The 17,652-nt window shown below is 38.7% G+C and overlaps 1 protein-coding gene across 3 annotated transcripts; it reads left to right on the forward strand.

The window, feature by feature from the left end:
* CD164 (CD164 molecule) lies at positions 1–16,689 on the forward strand. Of its 3 annotated transcripts, none has more exons than XM_050789157.1 (6): positions 1–567; positions 3,067–3,150; positions 4,825–4,896; positions 6,708–6,749; positions 12,779–12,835; positions 14,189–16,689. In XM_050789157.1, exons 1-6 carry the CDS (start codon positions 393–395, stop codon positions 14,353–14,355), a joined length of 597 nt encoding a protein of 198 aa, XP_050645114.1. In that variant the 5' UTR covers positions 1–392; the 3' UTR covers positions 14,356–16,689. The 3 variants fall into 3 exon arrangements, with proteins under 3 accessions (XP_050645114.1, XP_050645115.1, XP_050645116.1); XM_050789158.1 differs by having other exon boundaries at positions 6,711–6,749; XM_050789159.1 differs by lacking the exon at positions 6,708–6,749.
* Positions 16,690–17,652: the final 963 nt, after the last annotated feature.

The following is a 17,652-nucleotide window of genomic DNA, read 5'->3' on the forward strand; positions in this document are numbered from 1 at the left end:
ATGTCGGCTGTTCCATGAACGTCAGGGTGGGGGCCGTCCCTATCGCAGGTATGAGACAAGTCCAGCTGCGTCGTGAGTGGTAATCGGAGGGCAAGAAGAATGATTTGCAGGGGCTCCCAGTTTTCTTGGCTGTGGCACAGTCTCTTTGAGGGCCAGGTTCCTTCGGTTTCTTCCCAACTCCCCTGGTTCCCCCCGTAGAATTCCCGTTGGTATCGCCCGAGCCCCACCTCCCTCCGCTCCGCCCCCGCACACTGAGAACAGGGGCCCCTCACGTGACCCCAGCGCGCTCCCGCGGGGAAACATAGTCTCGGAGGCGGCGCCGCAGGAGACTGAGGAGTTGACCGAGCGTTGCGCGCCGCGGCTTTCCCCCGGACGTCAGCGTTGAGGACACGATGTCGCGGCTCTCCCGCTCACTGCTTTGGGCCGTCACCTGCCTGGCCGTGCTCTGCGTGCTGTCTGCGGAAGAGAACCCAACCCCGCACACGAACGTGACGAGTTTAGCGCCCACCTCCAACATAACCTCGGCGCCGGTGACGTCCCTCCCGCTGGTCACCACTCCGGCACCAGGTGGGCGCGGGCCCTATGGGCTTTCCGCCGAGCCGCACTGCCTGCCCGTCTTGCGGTCGGGGCCCGGGCTGGGGCCAGGGTCGGGCGGGCCGGCCGCGCTCGGGGTGCGGTGGCGACTCCGGCAACATGGCGGCCCGCCTGGAGTCCACTCGCGGTTGAGCCGGGTGGGGAGCGCTCTGGGGGGCAGGGGACTCGCGGTTCCCCGTGGCTGCGGGGCTGGGGCCCACCTCGAAGTGTTCCAAGTCGAGGTGCCTTTTAAAAGTGCATCGTAATCCCTAGCCTCACTTGGGGTCGGAAGTGAGGACGTGGCTTTTCTTCGCGGGGGCAGCGGTGGGGTTGAGGATGGGGCCGGGCGTCGCGCCTCTGAGGTTGGCGGTGGGACCGAGCTGCCTCTCGCTGCGGCCGGTCGCCTCTCTCCGGAGGTAGCTTTTTCCGGAAGTCCGGGAAAGAGAAACTTAAAGACGGTAATGCTCGCTGGTGTGTCAGACTTGAGTCTGAGAAAGTCGCTTGAGATTTAATTACGTTGATTCTGCAGATAGGAATAGAATGTAACTGAGGTTTGAGCACGTAGTTAGTGAAAACTTCACACTTCATGGTATGCGAAAAGGAAGAAAAGTACCCATGTATGTACTGAGTGTTTTGCGTACATCCTAAGGCTAAACTGGAAGGTAAGTAGTGAAACCTAGGAGGTAGGTGCAGAGACAGAGATGAGTAAACTCTCCTCACAGTGTATGTTTATTCTTTTTTCAATTGTTTTTAAAATTTTCTTCACTATGTCCTGTGCTCAGACAGCGTATTAGTAGGTTGTGGAATTGGGATTTGTGCCCAGGTCTGTGGGTTTTCTAAAACCTGATCAGGAGCATGTCTTTTGTTACGTACAGTCGAATAGGCTGGTTAAGGTATACATACATTTTAAAGCAGAAATTGGCACATACCGTGACAACGCAAAAGAGAGAAGGAAGATAAGTTTGAGGTAATAAGCAGGAGAAACACCAGATGTTTAAAACCTGCAGTCTCGTATGATTGGTTATTGTAGTTAACATTAGTTAAGAAGTAATGTTTGTGTAGTTAACATTGGTTTTTCGACCGAAGAATGCCGAAGTGTAATGATTTTTATCACGGCATTCATAGTCTACAAATTCTCCTCTAGTTTTAGTATTTTATAAAAGTTTGATAAAGTACATAGTAAACTAAATGTTTTGTTAGTTTCAGGAAGATGTAATGGTAACATTTCAAAACGAGGGAAGTAAATTGCAGTATAATACTGGGAATTCTAACCGCACTATTTTTAAGGTGATAGAGCAGAATATGTTTGTCTCCGACTTAATTTGGCAGTTTCCTTTCAGAATTGTAGTGTGTGTGTAAGAGAAGGTTGGAAGTATCAAATTAATTGCCTTTGTGTAATTGAAGTGCGTGCAAAGGAGGTACGTATTTTCTGGAAATCATAAGTGGGTGTGGTGTGGTCTGAAAGGTAGGAAGTTTAGTTCATTGTAAAGAACATTTCAGACATTTTACTCCGCTACACCCCCATCAAGCACAAAGGTTTTTAAACAGCATGTTTTATGTATACAAACTTAAAATTCATTTCTACTTTATGAACCCTCCACCCGCCCACCGTACGTGTCCCAGTCTTTAATAAGTACTAATGGTGAAGTATTGAAAGCAGTGCCTCTGCAGAACTATTTTTTAGGCAGGAGCAAAGCAAATGAAAATATTCGGAGGCATCTAGTTTCTAGGAAAATGAATAGAGCCCAATTCTTTTTTTCTTTCATTTTACTGCTTTTACTCACTGGAAAATAGAGCGCAATTTTATAGTCCGTTCTTCTCCGGAAATTGAATTATGGTGATGAGTACTTGTTTCTGGACTGTTTGGCCTAGGATGAACTATTGACAAATACCTTGTTAACTTGAATTATATGCACGTGAATATGGCCTTATAGATGTTGTCTCCAGTTGTAGAGGATCCTGTCAAGAGTGGATCATTTATGAGTCGAGAATCCCTGGGAAATGATCTTTTTTTGCAGCAGAACGGGCATCATCAGGGCTTGGGTTCAACCTGTTTACTACTGTTACTACTAAAAATCTCAGGGTTTTATCTGATGTTTGGGGGTAGTGATTTTCTCATATGTAGTGTTGGTCTTACAGCCAAGCCTTTTTCTCAATATTTTTATGTATTAAGGATGCTTTGAAATGCCTGAATCCTTAATGACTGTGTGTGTCTTTCAACTAGTTGTCCTGTGAAAAAGGATTGGTTAGATAGATACCATCAGGCACTGTACTAAGAGTGACCACTAGCTTGTTTGTTTTTCTAATGCGTTTACTTACAGCTTTGTAATGATTGGAATTTCTTAGTAAGCCAGTTTATAAAGTTTTATCATTTCTTTGAATTAGTAATTTTGGTGCTGTATGTAATACTTACTGTTCAAAAAGATAATACAGATTCAGATAAGATACCAATAAAATCATTGATTTCATGCATCTCTTCCCCCAACCCCCCAGAAACCTGTGAAGGTCGAAACAGCTGCGTTTCCTGTTTTAATGCTAGCACTGTTAATACTACCTGCTTTTGGATAGAATGTAAAGGTAAGAAACTTTGGGGATGCAGAACTGTTTTGTTATAACATTTTAAAATACAATAACTCTTGAACACTTGGAAGTTATGTAGGACATTTAGGATATTGTGCACTATTTATTTTGTAAATCCAGTACTCCTTTAAAGTGCCAGTTGCCTAGCACTCCTCCTGAAAGTCTCTTTTTGTTTCCCATCCCCCCTTTAGATTCCTGAATACTTGATAACTAAAGCTCAGTAGTGTGTTTTTTTATGAGATGGAGTCTCCTGTGTTGCCCAGGTTGGTCTTGAAATCCTAGGCTCAAGCAATCCTCGTAGCTTGGCCTCCCTAGTAGCCAAGGCTACAGGTGCGTGCTTCCTCGCCTAGTTTTTTTAAAAGGCTGTTTTAAGGATTAAGAGTACTTTAATAAACTGAAATTAACTGTGAATGAAGGTTATGTTGAAAACTGTTTGAGACATTGATTTACAGATGTCCTGCAACGTGAAATACGAAGAGACCTGATTAACTGTTGGATGCTTAGGTATAGAGAAGAATGAGGCGGGGAGAGTTGACTCTTCTGTGCTTTTGTTAATACAAGAGGTAGAGAACTAGCGGGAAGGACATTGAAATTCAATAAAGTTCTTAGTAGAACCATGAGATTACTGCATAAATTATTTTAATTGTTTTTTTTAATGTAAAGTGGTTGTACTTTCTTATCAGTAAAACAGTCTAGTCGTTTTGGTGGTTTTTTGTTTGTTTTTAAGTAGAAAAGCCAAAGCTACATAAGTTTTTTTATTTGGTAAAAATTTTAGTAGTACTAGAAATTACATCACTATGTAAATTTCAAAAGGCTCTTTAAGGTATGAACTAAATTGGGCTAAATTAACTTTTTTGTTATAGAAGTGTCTCTTTTTTAGGTCATAAAATGGGATTTAAGGGTGTACTCTTCACCTTTATGTGAGAGTATGCAAAAGTTGGTGAATTTTGGAGATGGAATGCTCTACTTTAAGATTTCTTGGGAAAGGTTCTCCCCTTAACTCTTGCTGCAAGTCTACCTATCCAGGAAAGTTATTTTAGAAGGTATAGAAGACTAAAGCAGTGAGATCTGGAATAGAGTTTCTACGGTGTTATGGGGTGCCTCTTCTGTTTACTAAACCTCTTAATAAAAACCCTGACCACTTCAACTTACTGTCTCTGCCCTTTTTTGTTTTTCTTTTTTAATAGGAGTTCTGTATTCTTAGTAGAGGCAGGGTCTCACCATACTGGTCAGGCTGGTCTCGAACTCCTGACCTCAGGTGATCCTCCCGCCTTGGCCTCCCAAAGTGCTGAGATTATAGGGATGAGCCACCTGCCCTCTTTTTAGATGATGGCTGCCTTTCTTGATTGTGCAGCAGTCTTTCCACAATTCTGAGATCTAAGTGTTGCAGATTTATTTGTTCTGTATATTAATGTGAATTTTTAATGCATAAAAGAGGGATCCTGTGTAATCTCTAAGTCAGTGGGAAAAGGAGAATGACAGGATTTTATCTGTGGGTTTAACTTTGGGTCAAAACACCTCTAAAGTTGGTGGTTGTTTCCCCCCCCACTTCTAAAGTGTTTGGGTTTGATATCATAGAGCTTAGTAGCAAAGTCAAAGGTAATACAAATGGGTGGTTGATGCTGTTTGTCTCTTTTTTCCACCCCCCCCCCCCCCCACCCCCGCCAACAGATGAGAGCTATTGTTCACATAACTCAACAGTTAGTGATTGTCAAGTGGGGAACACGACAGACTTCTGTTCTGGTGAGTATTCATATTGGCTGCTTGGAAGCTGACCACAGGGAGGTGAGGAAGATCATTGCCTCAGAAAACCTTGTTTCAGTGCTTTGTTTGAAGCATTGCCATAATTCTCATCTTGTTAGAATTGGAATATGAATAACATATTCATATTGATTGATTAAAGGATGCTATTTGAAGCGTGATTTAGTGATTTAGCTACAGTGTGGATGCTGTAAGTGTAGATGCATTTTCTGCCCCCACACTTTTTTTTTTTTTTTAAGCTTTTCTAGGAATTCATCACAGTTTAGACCCTATGTATCTTGCAGGTCTGGAAAACCTCATTCTGGCACTTTCTGTGTTATGATACTGGGGATTGTTGATTGTTACATTTAGTCTGCAGCATAGTTGGTGCTATGGTTAAATGAGCTTTTCTATACCCATCAGTTTTCTGTATTTTAATCTAAGTAACTTGATTGCTCTTTAACCTTTACTATTCGTCCAACAAAATGTTAAAATTCTACTTGAAGCTGCTGATTTTTCTAATGAGATTGTAAATCAGTGGGAAAAGCATGTTCCTAATTTGATGCATAGATAATAATTGAATAGAAAAAGATTTTTGTGGAGTATGTCTAACCTTGGAAGACTACCTTTGACTCTTTAATTTTGGTAGGGGTTGCCCCATCCCAGTGTGAATTTGGTAACTGAAGATTTCATTAGTATTAGATCAGTTTTACTTTACACGGGGTGCATAATATAGTTCAGTGGTACAAGAACAAACTTTTTTTGAGACAGTCTCTTTGTTGCCCAGGCTGGATTGCAGTGGCGCAATCATAACTCATTGCCACTTCGTATTCCTGGGCTTAAGCAATCCTCCTGCCTCAGCCTCCCCAGAACCTGGGATTACGGGTGCATGCCACCATAACTGGCTAACTTAAAAAGTTTTTGTAGAGATGGTGTCTCACTATGTTGCCCAGGCTGGTCTTGAACTCCTGGGCTCAAGCAGTCTTCCCACGTTGGCTTCTCAGAGTGGTGAAATTACATGCTCGAGCCCCCAGACCTGGCCCAAACATTTTTAATAGTTATTTATTTTAATATGTGTGAGATAAACTAATAACTGTCAGACCTGTGGTTTTGTGATACTGCTTAGAGACAAAATTAAGTAATGAAGATTTTGTTATTATTAGAACTTTTTGAAAACACTGATTTAAAGGAAAACTGAATTTTTAATGCTGCTTATTTGATGATATACCAGTTAGAATTAGTTCTAATTATACCAGTTAGAAATAGTTTCAGCTGTGAAGGACATAAACCCCCAAATTACAATGGTTTAAGCAGTGGACTGATTTACTTTTCTCTCATGTAAAGGAAGTGTGGAGTGGAGTTCAGTTCAGCTCTGCAACCATTAGGGACTGAGGCTTCTTTAGGTTTTCACTCTTTCACTTCTCAAAAATGGCTTTGACCCTACTGTCCAAGGTGGGTGCTTATGTTCCAGCCATCACATTGATTTTTTTCCTGCCAGCAGGATGAAGAAGGGAGTGAAAGGCTTGTATCTTACTTTAAGGATGTTTCCTAGAGGTTACGCATGATGACCTAGATGCACTGGAGACTAGGAAATGTCTTTTCAGGAGGAAGGGAGGTGTTGATAAAAATTGGTGATTCTATTTCTAAAGAAGAAGAGACTGGTATTTGGGGGCAACTGTCTGTCTCTTCCACAGGTAGTACTTAAGTATGGTAAAAAGTGGTACTCAAATGATTGCAGGTCAGGAAGTAGCGTTACAGATTGTGATATTTTAAATAGCTTTGAGGTATATGGTTTTTCTTTTTTCTTTTTTTAGTAGTGCCCACAGCCACTCTGGTGCCAACAGCCAATTCTACAGGTAATTCAGGATGACCATTTTCTTCCTTTTCCTTCAGTATTTTTAAGCTCTTGATGGATTAATTTTAAATAATTATGTAAAAGTTGTTAGTATAATTTTAAAGATGAGTAAAAACTTAGTCTTAGACCACAGCAGTTAACGTTAATCTCTACCTTTTGTGACAGTGACACATAGCTCCAGTGTTTTGTATTTGGTGAGTATGAGCAGATTTGCTGAGGCTGTGTACGTTGAGTCTATAAAGTACTTTTTATAGATTTAGTGGAAATCTTGGGAAATGTAGAAGCTTAAAGCAAATTATAATTATTATCATCCAGAGCACCCCAAAATGTTTTCAGTGATTAATTTCTTCTAGTCTTTTTTATATGTGTATCTAAATAAATACACTTTTTATGAAATTGTACGATAATGCTCATGCACCTTTGTATTTCTTTTTTTTTTTTCTTTTTTTTCTTTTTTCTTTTTTTATTGGAGGCAAAGTCTTGCTCTGTTGCCCAGGCTGGAGTGCAGTGGTGCAATCTTGGCTCACTGCAACCTTCACCTCCCAAGTTCAAGTGATTCTTCTGCCTCAGACTCCTGAGTCGCAGGGATTACAGGCACCTGCCATCATGCCCAACTAATTTTTGTATTTTTAGTAGAGACACGGTTTCACCACGTTGGCCAGGCTGGTCTTGAAATCCTAACTTCAAGTGATCCGCCCACCTCAGACTCCCAAAGAGCTGGGATTACAGGTGTGAGCCACCGTGCCCAGCCTGTATTTTCTCTCTTAATGTAAACATTATGGTGTACACTTAACCCATCCTGCTCTTGATTGGAGAGTTAGGACGTCTCTCACTCTCCATGCAGTGAACATCTTATATGGAATTGCATTTGTATTTATGTCTGATAGGATTGAGTCAACAGAATTTCTAGGTCAGAGGGTATGATTATTTCAAGACTTTCCAGAAAGATTTATTATTTTCATTCCTGCCAACCTGAAAAGTTTTTATCATACCCTCAACAGCGTGGATAAGAACTCCTTAAAATTTACTAACTTGATAGGAAAAGTAAATATTAAATACTTAACATTTTACCAATATTAAATGCATCTATTCCAACACAAGTACTAGGGTAGATGGTAGGGATAAGCCAGCCTTTTGTCTGCTGTAGGAACAATGAAAGATCTCAGCACAGCAGGTTGGGAAATTTGTAGGAAGGTATGTGTATTGGGTGGGATGCAGATGTGGTGATAGCTTGGTAGTGAAACGGCACTGGTAAAACTTGGAGAGAGCCTCCCAGGTGGAGCTGCAGGTTAGCACATGTGGAGGAGATGTGTAGTACAGTGAGGTCAAAGAGTGTCCCATCCTGTGCAAGGTGAGAAGCAGTTAAGTTGATCTGTCACCAGGGCAAGAGCAGAATGGAGAAGCACCTTTGTATTCCTTGATGGTAGACTTGGATGTTATCCTGAAAGATTTTAAAGTATGTAGGTCATATGATCAGACTTGCATTTTAGTAAAAGAACTTATTTTGGCATTGTGGAGAGTAGGTTGGAACGATGCCAGAAGGAATTCAGGAGATTAGATAGCCAGTTACAGTAATTCTAGAGGACAGAGGTGGGCTGCAGATGTTTGCAAATAGGTTTAGAAAGTAGAAGGGGTAGGACTTCATGACTGAGAGGAGGAGAGGTAGAGTGATAGGGAGAAGGGGAGGAATTTTCATCAAAGTAAGCAAGAAAGAGGAAGAGCAGTCATTGATGGTTGGGGCTGTCATTTGGGATTTTAGTTTAAGATGCCTAGAATCCATTTAAGTGGGATCTGTTCAGTATTCGGGAAACTGCAAGTCAGGCAAGAGCTCTTGGTTAAAAATATAAATTGGCATAGATAGTAGTAGAGGCACTGGAGGAGCATATAGAAAGAAGGGATGGGGCTTGAGGACCAGACTCAAGGAAACAGTAATGTCTAAGGGCTAGAAAGAGGATAGGGGAGGAAATAGGGATGGGTAGGGTAGTTAAAAAGCCCAGAGAAGTATGTGCAAGAAACTAACCGTATGTGGTTGTGGGTGTCGTTTTTCAAAGGAAAAAGTGGTCAAGTGCTATAACAAGGACAAGAACTCAATCTTGAAACAGTTGGGCAGCGGTGTGTGGAGCTGGCTTGGACAAACTTCTGCTAGCCAGTTATGAGTAGCTCTTTCCAACCCGTGTTCAGTGATACCATGTTGGTAACTTGAAACTGGTTACCGTGGAAATAGTCATGCCATGGAAGTCTGCAAATGATACAAAACTTATTTTGAGCTGATGATTATATGGTGATGTGGTTGTAAATGTTTAACACTCATTAGAAGACATTGACTAAGTAGGATGTTGAAGGTTGCTGAAACCAGAGGTGTTTGGAGAAAAGTAATTTTCAGAAGGTTGGTTATGAAAAGAAAATGGAGTGCAGGAAGTAGGGGAACAATTTCTTCAGAACTGTTGTTTATTTCTTCAGAACTAGGTTCACTCTTGATGTAGTTCTCTGCAGCTTTCTCCACCCTGGGTCCTCCTGTGAATTGCCATGAGTCTTTTGTGCTGTAGCTCTCTTTGGTGCTGTAAAGGTGGAAAGTGGCAAGGGCTTATCTGCAGAAAATGCATCAATTGACACTAGTTGAAGAACAAACCTTTAGGCGGTTACTTAGGCGGTTGCTTTTCCTGGCATGTGTACCTTCTGCCAAAGAGAGCAAGTGAGAAATGAAGGGGCAGTTAATGCAAAGAGAATCTAATTTATATAAAAGGTGTATAATGAGGTTAATTATAATGGCCCTCCTTCAGTACAAATAATAGAATAGCCAAAATATGTCAGATATAGTGGAAAATGTTTATATGAAATGGAAGATAAACTGTATTAAGCAATTGTAGTACAATTTTAGCTTTTGTTGTATACATGCCTAGAAAAATGGCAGGAAGTAACCTTTTTCTCGGATGGGACTAATTTAGTATTTTTATGGCATTTTCTAGATTTTCTTACCACTAATAGCAGGTTTTATAACTTAAGATTTTTTTTTTGTTACCTTTCCTAATTTTTTTTTTTTTTTTAGTAAAACAGTAGGTCAACAGAGGTATATTCCCTAAGTGGTGCTTTTATTTTGAAAATATTGTCAATGTAATACTTTTTTCAAAATTGAAAATAAAATATTTTGCCTACTTATAAAAAAGAACTAGTTTTTACCTTGTTCTGAGGCTGGGTAGTGAGAATCAAATTGCAAATTTGCAGAATTTTTTTTCTAACATTGTCAAACAATTAGTAATAGTGTTTTGAGATTGAACAGAATTTGATGTGTTTAACTTGTAAAGTTATTTTTTGTTGTTACATAGAAGCAGTAAAAACCTTGATAGGAATAATGAGCTTTAACGTAATCACAGCCTCTAATCTAGGAATTCTGTGTAAGGACCAGTCTTATCAGAGATAAGGTCAAATATTTTCCCCTAAGATTTTCCCAGCATGGAGAGATGAGAGAACTGTTTAATCAAGAGCAGAATGGATGAAAGTATGTACAACAATGCTTGAAGTAAGAGGGAAAAGAAAGCAAATAGGTCTGAACATATCCATCAGTATTATTTGTATATCACCTATTAGCTTCTAAGTAGTATCAATACTAATAAAAGAAGTCTTAAGCTCTCTGTTTACTCATTGTCATGTAAAAATTAGAATACTTTAGTTTCCTAGGATTCTGTCAACTTTGGGACATGGGTAGTCTGCCTGTTACGAGAGTCCTCGTCTTTAAAGATCTGCTTTTAGCAATATCTGAAAACTGTCAAGCCCTGCTCTTTCAGTGTATATTTACTGTTAAAGCACAGAACTTCCTCTTTTATATTAGTAGAATTTGGGAGGATGCTGATTCCTATTGAGGTTTTTACTTTGATTGTTTGAAAGTTTAATACAGTGAAAAGATTTACCTCATTTCTGTGCTTCATCAATAGGTATTTGGCACCCTTTCCCTGTCTTTTGTGGGTTAAGCATATCACTTTGAAGTCTATTCAGTTATGTACTTTAAACAGAAGTAACATTTGTTTTCCAGATTCTCTTTAGCCCTCAAATCCTTTTTTCTGAAACAGTACAAAAATGAATGTTTGCATAGCACCTTACATTTTTATAAAAATATAACTCTCCTATGATTAATCTTCCTCATCTTTCCCCAAAGCATCCCTAGCTGCCCACCAGCATAAGCAGATCCTCATATTGAAGCCCTTGCACTCTGAAGCCTGACTTACCTGATGATTTCCTAAGACAAAAGAAGCTCTCTTAGCTAGTGACTCCTATAGTGCACTTTCCAAAAATTTGAACCCTACCCTTAGGACAACCTCTTAATGAAACCTTTCTCAAACGCTCCAGCAAACTTTGAATTTATTTGGTAGCCATTTGGATGTTAGAAAAAATGTTAATTTGTATAAACTATATTCACATCCTTCCTTTCTGAAAGCCTTGGTCAGACTTCTATTAGTATTGATACTACTAGTAGAAATGTAATAGGTAATATACTGGCTGGACACGGTGAGTCATGCCTGTTATCTCAGCACTTTGGGAGGCCAAGGCGGGCAGATCACTTGAGTTCAGGAGTTCGAAACCAGCTTGGGCAACATGGTGAAACCCCATCTCTACTAAAATTACCAAAGTTAGTTGGGTGCAGTGGCGGATGCCTGTAATCCCAGCTACTTGGGAGGCTGAGGCAGGAGAATCACTTGAACCCAGGAGGCAGAGGTTGCAGTGGGCCGAGATCGCAGCATTGCACTCCAGCCTGGGCAACAGAGTGAGAGACTCTCGGAAAAAAAAAAAAAAAAAATTGATGATACACTAATTATTTAGTAGCTCTTTGGATGCTAGGAAAAATGTTAATTTGTATAAACTATAACCACATATATGAGAACTCTTACAGATGACAACTTGTAATACACATTGTTCACTGTTCCCTTCTTAAGAGTGATTTAGGCTGGGCGCGGTGGCTCACGCCTGTAATCCCAGCACTTTGGGAGGCTGAGGCGGGCGGATCACCTGAGGTCAGACTTCAAGACCAGCCTCGTCAACGTGGTGAAACCCCGTCTCTCCTAAAAATAAAAAATTAGCCGGGCATGGTGGCACGTGCCTATAATCCCAGCTACACAGGAGGCTGAGGGAGGAGAATTGTTTGAACCCGGGAGACGGAGGTTGCAGTGAGCCAAGAATGTGCCATTGGACTCCAGCCTGGGTGACAGAGCAAGACTCCGTCTCAAAAAAAAAGAGTGCTTTAGTCCCTAAAATGATTTTATGTTCAAACTGATCCTTCTCAGAATGTGCATTTCTTTAGCGGTATCATCAACTCTTAGGCTGGTGCGAAAGTAATTGCAGTTCTTGCCAATAAAAGTAATGGCAACTCAAGTAGTATTTTGTCCCCTTGCTATGTGGTGGACTAGAGCTTACACTTGGGCTCTTAGAATCTTATGTTGGGGAACTGCGGGCCCAGGGCCCCTGTTCTTATAAAGCTTCATTGGGAACATATCATGCCCATTCATATACAGGGTGACTTTGGCTGCTTTTGCATTACACAGTGCCCAAAGAGTAAAATATTTGCTTTCAACCTGTTTAAGAAAAGTTTGCCAACCCCCGAAGTGAAGAAGATAGGCAAATCTCAGTACCCTTGTAAGAGAGAACTTAAGACTTTATACTTAGGACTTTAATAGTTTTTGTCTTAGGAGAAAGATTATGAAGAACCGATAGTTTCCTCCCCTAAATATATTCTTGCCCTTGGCTGTGAGCAAGATAAAAAAGTTTTGGCAAATTTTATCCAGATATATACATAAGTTTTATACAAGATATATACATAGATATTAACAATTTTATGATTGCTTAATGTTTTAAAATACACTTAAATCCTAGTATTCTTGGGTGCATAGCTATGTTAGTGAACCATTAACTGAAATTTGGCTTTTGGTCTCTTAAAAAATTGAAAGCATGTTGAAGTTGGCAGCATTATTTTTTGAAGCTGTTAGATAACTGGAAAGCTAGAAATTTAAGATTTTTTAAAAAGACATTTTGTTTTCATTCCAGCTAAACCCACAGTTCAGCCCTCCCCTTCTACAACTTCCAAGACAGTTACTACATCAGGTAATTGAGGCTTTTTAGATTAACAGTGATGTAGGATGTGTGTACGATGTTGCCCTTTACAATTTCTACCATCATTTTCCAGGTTTCTTCATTAATGGTTATGGAACTGCTCTTACATTTAGGGGGGATCAAGGTAGTGCTTTGTTAACACAATAATGATAGCTTTGCTGAAATGCCTCTTCTTATTTTTAACTGTGTAATCACATTTGACGTGACACTTTAGAATTAAGTAGTAATGTTTTTCCAAACATTTCAGTACAACTTGTATGTAAAATCGGATTGGTTGTGTGCTGTAAAAGAGAGCATGGCAATTTGAGGGAAGATATATATCCGTCCTTTTCACTGAGAAAGGTCTAAAAAGTCTGAATCACTACCAGATGTGCACCTCACTTACTTAACCTTTTCTTAACATTGCTCAGTAATGTGAATATTAGCTTGTTATTAAATGATGATTTGACATAATCTAATTTAAGTCATATTTAGATTATGCCACAGGATACTGTAGTTACACAGGTTAGGAATCCTTTCCTCCACCCATATTTTTAAAAAACTGATGCTAATGAATCTTCTACCTGCTTTTTGTGATTTCTTTGGCTTCATGCTTATGCCACCTTTTTCTCATTTTCAGTGAAGCCACTCAGTCTTCACAAGAAGGAATACAAAACGGTTGTGATTAATTTTAAAGTAACCAACTTGTACAGCCACTGTACTAAGAAAAAAGTAACAGTTATTTTAAATGGGAAATCGCTTTTTCTGTTTCCTCTTGAAACATTTTACTGCCTGAAAAGAAATTCAGATTTTTGTTTTTTCCTTATTACTTGATAATACTTCCTCACGTGAAATTTATTGGCAGGATATGCCTTTAAAAACAAATTATTTTACTTGTTGAAATTATAATTTGCATATTATTAAGATTATTTTTGTAACATGAAAAATTGCAACCATATTTTTGACCTAATACTAGTAAATTCACAATTCATGTGAATTTTCAGTACTATTGATGTTTACAGTCGCGATTAACTAAAAGTACATAGTCTGAAGAAATTGTCGCATATTTTAGAAGTGTTTGATATATTCCCAGGGCACAATTTACATACCAGGAGAATTTTTCCCATTGTTTTTATATTTGTAGTAGTACGACAACATTGACCACTTTGTATCCTTCGGTGGAAATGAAAAATGGGATATGGTTGTCTTCCTCAATTAGGGATAAATTCTAGCTGTAAAGACTTGACTCGAGGAAATAATTTATAGAATTTAACACATGGCAAAATAGAGGCTCAGGTGAGTCTTTAAATTACAGTAGAGGACCATGAAACTTAGGAATGGCGCTTCTCTTGTCTTCCCTAACAGGTACAACAAATACCACTGTGACTCCAACCTCACAACCTGTGCGAAAGTCTACCTTTGATGCAGCCAGTTTCATTGGAGGAATTGTCCTGGTCTTGGGTGTGCAGGCTGTAATTTTCTTTCTTTATAAATTCTGCAAATCTAAAGAACGAAATTACCACACTCTGTAAACAGACCCGTTGAATTAATAAGGACTGGTGATTCATTTGTGTAACTCACTGAAACCAAAATACTATCTTTCAAGATGTCCCACATGGAAGACGCTATTCCAGGATCTTTAAATTTCCATGGATGCATATAGGATGTTTGGGAGCATCATCCGTGAAGAAAAAAATCAATTAAATCATTGTGTTCAACAGGAATATTTAAAATACTCTGCATGAATCCTGTGGCCGTCTTCTTTTGTTCTAAATAGCTGCTGCTGTGGGATTATATATTTTTTTTCCTTAACATGCCAAATGTAACTTTCTGTAAGTGATGGAAAATGTTGTCTTGTGCAGACAACATCATGACTCTTGGCAGTTTAAATTTAGTAATTTTAATTTAGTGAGCAGAATTGAGAAGAACGTGCCAAATGAGAATCAATTAGGTGGATTTTTGGCTGTCATTTCAAAAGTGGAATAAATTTATAAATTTAGTAGTACAAATGGTATCCTTAGAGTAAAATTTTGTGCTTGATAACAGCTATTTTTTCTACATTAGAAATAAGATGCCACACAAGGAATTACATTCCAGATTTAAAGAAATGAAAGGATACCATTAGTGTATAACAGGTTATTCATACTTACAAAGCACCTTATGTCATTGAGAAAATAAAGAACAGTGCCTTAGAAGACAGTGAAAGGTAAGCTCTAGCTATTATGATTTGTTCTTTCACATTAAAGAAGGGAAGGATTGGTCAGCGGATGTAACTTGGATGTGAGCAAGTAAACCTGTTTTAGATATCATACTGTTAATATTTAATTGAAAATTTATTTCAGAGCAGAGAAACTTAAGCTAAAGGCTGTTATACAAAATTGAAAGACTTCATATATTGAACCTCCCAACATTTTTCTTATGGCTGTTGAAAAGTATAGAGCTAAATTGATTTAATTATACTTTCCTTGGTACTTTAAAAAGTATGCTAGCATTATTGTACCTTGAAAGGATTTCCACCAGACTTTCTTGAGAAGTGACTTCTTTGGTGAGGCAAGAAGGAAATACATTATTTTAGAATCATTTACTATTTAAATGAGACAATCTTATTATTTTAGAATCATTTATTTAAATGAGACAATCATTTTAAGTTTTAAGACAGAAGTGACCAATGTAATTTCAAAACACCTAAGGATTTTTTGGTTGATCAGGTTACTGTAGATTTTTACTGATTGTCCTGGATAAATAGACTGTGCTTTTTCTTTTTCTCTCCCTTCCTTCCTTCTTGGTTTCCCATAGTATAATAAGCATGCATACTTTAACTTCTATAGTTTTCTTGTTTAGAGGGTCTTCAGTTTTAGAGAATTATTTCTCCCTTGCCTTTGACTCATTGGACTAGTTCAGAGGCTTTAAGTAGTTTAAAATGGGCTTTTGCTTTTCTAGGTCATTAACGGTTTTTATTTAGTTTCTTTAGCCAATAGTGGCTGAGTTTCGCACTTGATTTTCAATATTTTATAGTAAGAAATGACAGATTGCTTGGGTTCATTTCATAAACTGAAACTCTGCATTTAGATAACTGTTAAAGGTTATTAAGATGAAGATTTACTGTTTCTTTGTTACTCGGTACAGCTGTTTGTTTTACTTGCACATTTGTACATATACCTAATGTTTTCAAGTGCCTTAATTGTTTAAAATCTCTGGCTTCAAAGTTTCTTGGGGAAAGGTAGGTTTACCTCACATTTTTTGTTTCCATTAGTAATATTCTAGGTACCTCACAAAATGTATTATGGTGCCATGGCTGTTAGTTTTTAGTAAGTGCTGTAGGATTAATTTGAAAATAGGCAGAATTCCATTCCTCCAAGGTGGCAAAAATTAGCTACAATGATGTAATTGTCCTTTACCTGGGTATGAATTCCCTGACACACATTAATGTCAACATATGTAGCAAATTTTGTGAAAATGTAACAATTTGAAGGTTCTGTAATTTTGAGCACTGCTCTAACAACAACAAGCATAATATAAAATTAGTTAGATTTTGCAGGTCTACAGATGAGCTCTTGCAACAGAACTCACAGCCTTTTTACTTTTTCCCCTAACTTTAGCAATGTAGTATCTTGAGCCATTAATAATTTTTGGGTTTTTTTTTTTTAAAATCCAGAAGGTAATAGAAACCTTTTCAGATTTTTCATCTGATTTGTTCTTGCAGATGTTCTTCTATCAGATACCTTATTTTACCTTACAGATATTTGTTGCACAGGCAGATACTGCTGTATTTAGACATTTCTATTTCAGTTCATTAAAAACTGCAAAACCAATCTGTATCATGTACCAAACTGACTTAAAATAAATCTACATGTTTATTGAATTAATAGTGTGTTATTGCGTTTTGCTTATAAAATTTAATGCTTGCTAGATTTATCTTAGTCCACTTGGGGTGGGTGTTCTACTCAATTTTTATTGCTCCTCTAGACCAGCAGATAGTTACTGAGGTGCATGTTCATATCAATAGAAAGCAGAGCCTTGGAAGTAATAGGTGGAGGGAGGACTTGGTACTCCTGTGGGAGTGATTTGCAAGTTGATCTTCCACAAATCAATAGAAATTATGCTGTAGTTTTCCAATAATTTATGAGAGGAATACTATCTTGTTTTTATATATTTGAAAGCTAGTTTGTGACTTTCTGCCATTTTAGTTCATATTGCATATAAAGTAAAAACCAAGTACTATTTGGTATAAAATTACTACCAAGCTACATGCTGTGATTTTAAAATGTGGTTCTTGTTATTTTGTGGGCAAAATTATGTTCTAGTTTAAATCACTGGACTTGAACTAAGAATTTACTTCTCTATAAGCCTTAAAACCTGTAAGGGTGGACTGAATAATTCACTTTAGAAATCATGAATTTTGGGTTTTGTATTAGCCTTACACATGGTCACATTTGATTTAAGTAATACAAAACTTGATGCTAAGCTTAATGACTCTGGTAAACATTAGAAACAAATTTTTTTTTTTTTTTGATATGGAGTCTCACTCTTGTCACCTAGGCTGGAGTGCAGTGGTGAGACCTCAGCTCACTGCAGCCTCCACCTCCCAGGTTCAAGCGATTCTCCTGCCTCAGCCTCCTGAGTGGCTGGGATTACAGGCGCCCACCACCATGGCCAGCTAATTTTTGTATTTTTTTTTAGTAGAGATGGGGTTTCGCCGTGTTGACCAGGCTGATCTCGAACTCCTGGCCTCAAGTGATCCACCTGCCTTGGCCTCCCAAAGTGCTGGGATTATAGGCGTGAGCCATCATGCCTGGCCTTGTCCGGTGTTTTTTAGTCATTTCAGAATC

Source organism: Macaca thibetana, chromosome 4 (genome assembly GCF_024542745.1).
Source record: "Macaca thibetana thibetana isolate TM-01 chromosome 4, ASM2454274v1, whole genome shotgun sequence".
Classification (NCBI taxonomy): domain Eukaryota; kingdom Metazoa; phylum Chordata; class Mammalia; order Primates; family Cercopithecidae; genus Macaca; species Macaca thibetana.